We start from the raw sequence: 4,943 nt of genomic DNA, 5'->3' as shown, positions 1-4,943 counted from the left end.
GTGAGCCGCAGAGTGCAAAACCGTGGTCATCCATACCATAATAACACTACTTTAGGAGCAACGAAAGTCAAACTGCAGCTGACTGTACCACAATTTTGCGGCTCACGTTACAGCAGTTTAACAAGCGTGTCAGAGAACTACGGTGGCCTTCAGGTTCTGGGCTACTGTAGAAACATGGACGGAGCAACGTGGTGGACTCTGTGAAGAGGACCCACTCCCTATGTAGATATGAAAGGCTCATTCTAAGCTAACGAAAACACAGCGATTTTTAGTTTCAGGTGATTATACACTAATGAAAACAGTTATGAATATTCTGTTCTATTATTTATATCCCCCGAAATGTTACACACTGTTCCTTTAAGGATTTTTCAGGAAGGTTTTTCTGGTAATGAAATGGTGTGTGTTTGTAGTGTTGTAGTGTTGTTTAAGCACCACTCCATAAATCTCTTTCACAGTAATCTTTTTGATCCACGAGAATTCGTTTTCCTATAATAAAAAATACACATTATCTAAAAAACAAACATTGTACAGTACCATGGTGATAAAAAATGATTCATGTTGTAAAAACGCCTCTTGATAGGTTCACACTGTGTCTTGATTGTATTTTTGAAAGAGGAGGATGACACTCACTAGACTCAGTAATTACAGGCACGGCTTTTGTATATCTCCATTATGTGTTTGCAGGTTTAGCTGTGTTCAAGTTTGTATTGCAATATCACAGTGTTCTGCACACTTCCTTGCAGGTGCACACAATATGAGAAGCTTTTAAAAAAAAAGGTAGACACAATCATTTGTGTGCAATGGTAGCCGATTTTTGGCAACAAACTTTTTTATTGGGCGATTTTTGTTGAGTTTTGTTTTGCATGTCTGTTTTTACATATGAAATATTTTGAATATATTTTGTCAGATTTGCATTTTGTAAAAAAAAGTACTTATTCACTGTGTGTACAAGATATGGTTTTGTGTTTGGATGTAGAACATTTGTTATGCTTTATGCTACATAGACTGTGTGAGGATTTTATTTGTAACTGACGAAACACAAATCCGCTGTGTTGGAAGCATTTTACAATGTACAGTTATGTTTGCTTTAATTGTATAAATGTACAGACATTTTACATTTGTGTGTGTGTGTTTGTATGTCCCTTGTATCTATCAAAGTGTGTGTGCGGAGACGGTGACGTGAGACGGCCACCTAAAGCAGCAGTAGAGGCTGCCCTCTCAGATTTCCTCTAAGTACTCCCCATTCCCAGAACAACACTTGCTGATAAATTTAGTCTAAAAACGCTTGCTTCATGTTGCAAAAGCATCACCCTCTCAGATTTAGGAGTCAAAGAACTCATCCAGAACCACCCAGAAGAGCTTTCGCACCATCTTGGAGAGAATAAATCTGAACTGGGAGAGTAGGATCTTCAAACAGTAGCATCTGCCAAGACATGCAGCCATGACCCATGTGGAAGAGCGATACTTCAGCAGTGAGGATGATAGCCCCAACGACAGCTGGTCCATGGTAACAATACTAAAACTATAATATACAGTTTTGTATATTTAAATCAGTAAGGATTAATTGTTTTAATCAATAACTACAATGAAATGTTAAAATGTGTTAAGTTAAGAATACATTTGTAAGAGTGCATCAATGGTAGGCTTCGATTTCAAAGCAATTATGTTGTCTTTTTTTAATTTTTATTGCCCTTACCAATCCATATTTTGCTATAGACATTACTATCCTATTACTTATACACTCATAAGAGGTCTCTGAATGCCATTGCTCTACCTGTATTTCTACTAAGTGTAGAAACAGCAACAACTAAGACTGCAAACAACCAGCTACAGGGAAGTATAGGCCTGGATTGCTCATAAGGCAGCAGTGTATGGTGGAAAATACTGAGCTAAATAACGGCTATATAGAAAGGTGGAAGCATTTCTAAGGGAAATGATTGAATTGCCTTCATATGGAGAGGAGAATAGTTCCAAAAATTACACTGAAACACCAACGTTTTACTGAGAATAATCTGTAATAGTGAGACTTGAAGGCCTGTGTGAAGAGGAAGAGATGGATGTGAGGAGGGACCACATGACGGGTCAGAGGGTCCTCAGTTGCTTTCTTAGAAAACTAGGCTGTGTCCTTAACAACACTGATCAAATAACACACTCATTCTGTACGTGTGTGTTTGCGTATTTGTGGGAGAAAGTGTACGTCTTTGTTTGCATCCTTCTGCTGTACTTAGTTCTCAGTGTGTGTGTGTGCTGGTGCATTGAGTAGGTGCGCTTTTGTATGTGCAGTATAACCATGTGCTAGATCAACAGCTCATATCTCCCTGCATGACCTCAAGCCCACATGAGTACTTATAAAGGCACATTACAACACAGCCAGCCAAGCTCTTATATAACAGTCCCACCATGCAGAGGCCTGTGAGTGGCTCTGTGGGCTCAGGCAGCACCTCCACATTCCCTCCACCTCCTTTAGATAATATCTGCCTGAAGTTCACCTTTAACTGACGTTAACAGCCTCTGTCAAGATATATAAAATATTAATTTATATAAATTTTTTTTGGGGGGGGGAGACTGTATTGTTTGTCACGTTTACTTTAGATTCCTCATGTCCATTTGGCTACATTTTTATGATAAATGCAAACCATCCCTTCGTGGTGTCAGGCAGTGCATCAATGTGCTTAATGCTCTAATTAGAATGATGCACGTACAGTACACATTTAATTTAGAAAGCTATATTGTTCACAGCCTCTGATTGAATGCAAGGCTTCAATGAAACTTCACCACCACCTGTTGTATATTGCTAAAGTCAAGATAACACAATGTCTATATGCGCTGTATAGACAACATGATTTTTATGATGCTAATAACCCTTGGAATCTGACAACCACTCCACATTATATAAGAGGATTAGTTACTCCAGTTTGTCAGCCGGTGGCCACACAGACAGCATGTGCTTTTCCGTTTATAGGTGAAGAGTTGGGAAGAAATGTCCTCCTATGGGGTCAATTTATAGCATTGATTGAGACAGTCATGTTTCTCTTTTACTAATAAATCATAAGGCAGATGGTTGTTCCAGTATTGATTGGTGGCAGTGGTAAGAAAGCTTTACGCAGCCATGTCTGTTCTTGGAAACCAAGCTAATTAGATGTTACTTAAGACCTGAGGAATGCCTGTTAGGACTCCACGTTGGGGGCGGGTTCAATAGTTTAGTTGTGATGTGTGGCTCAGGCAGCCCTCTGATTGGCTCATGCAGCCCATCCCCCTGAAAAACACCCTGTCTCTGTGGTGATGAAAAGAAGGCATTCTTGACCTCAGAGAGAGTTCCTGGGAGAGATCAGGCTATCTCTGTCACAGCAAACCACCTCCTTCCTTCCTCTCCTTCTCACGTGTCTGACAGGAGGTGACACTACATGGCGGTGGCTGGAGCGATAGAGAACACAAACACACACACATATCTTAACAGACAGAAACACATGTGTATGCATGCACACACAGACACTACAGTTCATGCATGCAGGCAGCAAACAAAGCACATGGCCACACATGAGCTGTAATGAATGAAATCCCTGAAATGACACAAAAGTCAAGTGTATGTCAGTGTTCACAGTCTCATCTCCTTCATACTTAAATATGCTTCTGTTTGATTTAATTATACCTCTGCTGAATTCAAAGACATGCAGCCAATGTGATGCACGTAAAACGAGGTTAAACCAAGATAGGAACTAAATATCTCATTAACCAGCCGTCAAAAATGTTTTGTGCAGCAGACTGCATATACTTCTTTTAAAGGATCTCGGGGGATTTATTAGCTGAAATGAAATGTAATGTAATATTGCACTCGGCGGCTCACGTCACCGCAGTTTTGGAAAGGGAAGAGTGAGCGGAGGGGTACTCAGTTGGTTGCAAACTGCAACCACACCACTAGATGTCGCCAAATCCTGCACACTGTCCCTTTTAAAGGAATAATTGGCATTGGGAAATACTGCATTGTCGCTTTCTTTCCAAGAATTACATGAGAAGATTGAGATCACTTTCTGCATGTGAACTATGTAGCTGTAACATGATAATAAGTGACCTTTAACGGTGTTGGTAGATGGATTTTGTTGCTATTGGACTGAGCCAGGGCAAGCTTTTTCCCCCTGTTTCCAGTGTTTACGTTAAGCTAAGCTAACCGTATTTACCATACCAACAATACAGCCTAGTTGTATCCATCTCCTTATCTAAATCTTAATCTATTTCTCAAAATGTTGAACAGATTTTAGGGTCATGTCTAGAAGTAAGGTGACACGCAAATTGCAAAACTCTCGCGAGATGGTTAAGGTTAGGCATTGACCTTGAATAGTTAACATCAGGATAGGTCTACGGGCAAGAGTTTTTGCAAGTTTTTGCAAATTTTGGCAAGTTACCTTCTAGACACAATCAGATTTTTGGATGGATAAAATATAGCACAAAAGAAAAGCAGATAAATACAATTTGATAATAATTTGCTAATCCATTTATAAATCCATTTATTGCGTTATCCATGATAGACTTGTAGGACTTGGAATATAGATATGACTGAAAAATATAATTTCTGCACCAAAGCCTTAGTAAATCCACCTGCTGCATAATGGAGTAATTGACATTGGGAAATACTGCATTGTCGCTTGCTTTCCAAGAATTACATGAGAAGATTGAGATCACTTTCAATGGAATAAATAAACCAGTTCTTCTCCTCTGTCACACCTCTACAATTTTGTCTCTCTGTCACACATCCACGCAAACATTAACATTCTGCAAATTCTCTCTCTCTCGCCTACTCTCCTATCTCCATATTCTCTCTGTGTGTGTCTCCCTCTCCCCCTCTAGTCCCCCTGGCTACTTGTTGCTCCCTGATGAATGACTCAGTTCTTAGAAAACCCAACACGTGTTTCCTTGTTCCCTCTCTGGCTGCCTGGTGCTGATTGTGT

At 39.9% G+C, this 4,943-nt stretch overlaps 1 protein-coding gene across 1 annotated transcript in view; it reads left to right on the top strand.

Moving 5' to 3' along the window:
* Nucleotides 1-1,341: 1,341 nt before the first annotated feature.
* Nucleotides 1,342-4,943, top strand: part of lpin1 (lipin 1) — a 35,157-nt gene continuing 31,555 nt past the window's right edge. Inside the window, exon 1 of the mRNA XM_037746561.1 lies at nt 1,342-1,507. Coding sequence (XP_037602489.1) covers nt 1,442-1,507 — 66 coding nt within the window. The 5' untranslated portion in view covers nt 1,342-1,441. The remainder of the gene's footprint in view (nt 1,508-4,943) is intronic.

The sequence above is a fragment of the Sebastes umbrosus genome, chromosome 2, assembly GCF_015220745.1.
Source record: "Sebastes umbrosus isolate fSebUmb1 chromosome 2, fSebUmb1.pri, whole genome shotgun sequence".
NCBI lineage: Eukaryota > Metazoa > Chordata > Actinopteri > Perciformes > Sebastidae > Sebastes > Sebastes umbrosus.
This window is presented reverse-complemented; position numbering and strand designations above follow the sequence as displayed.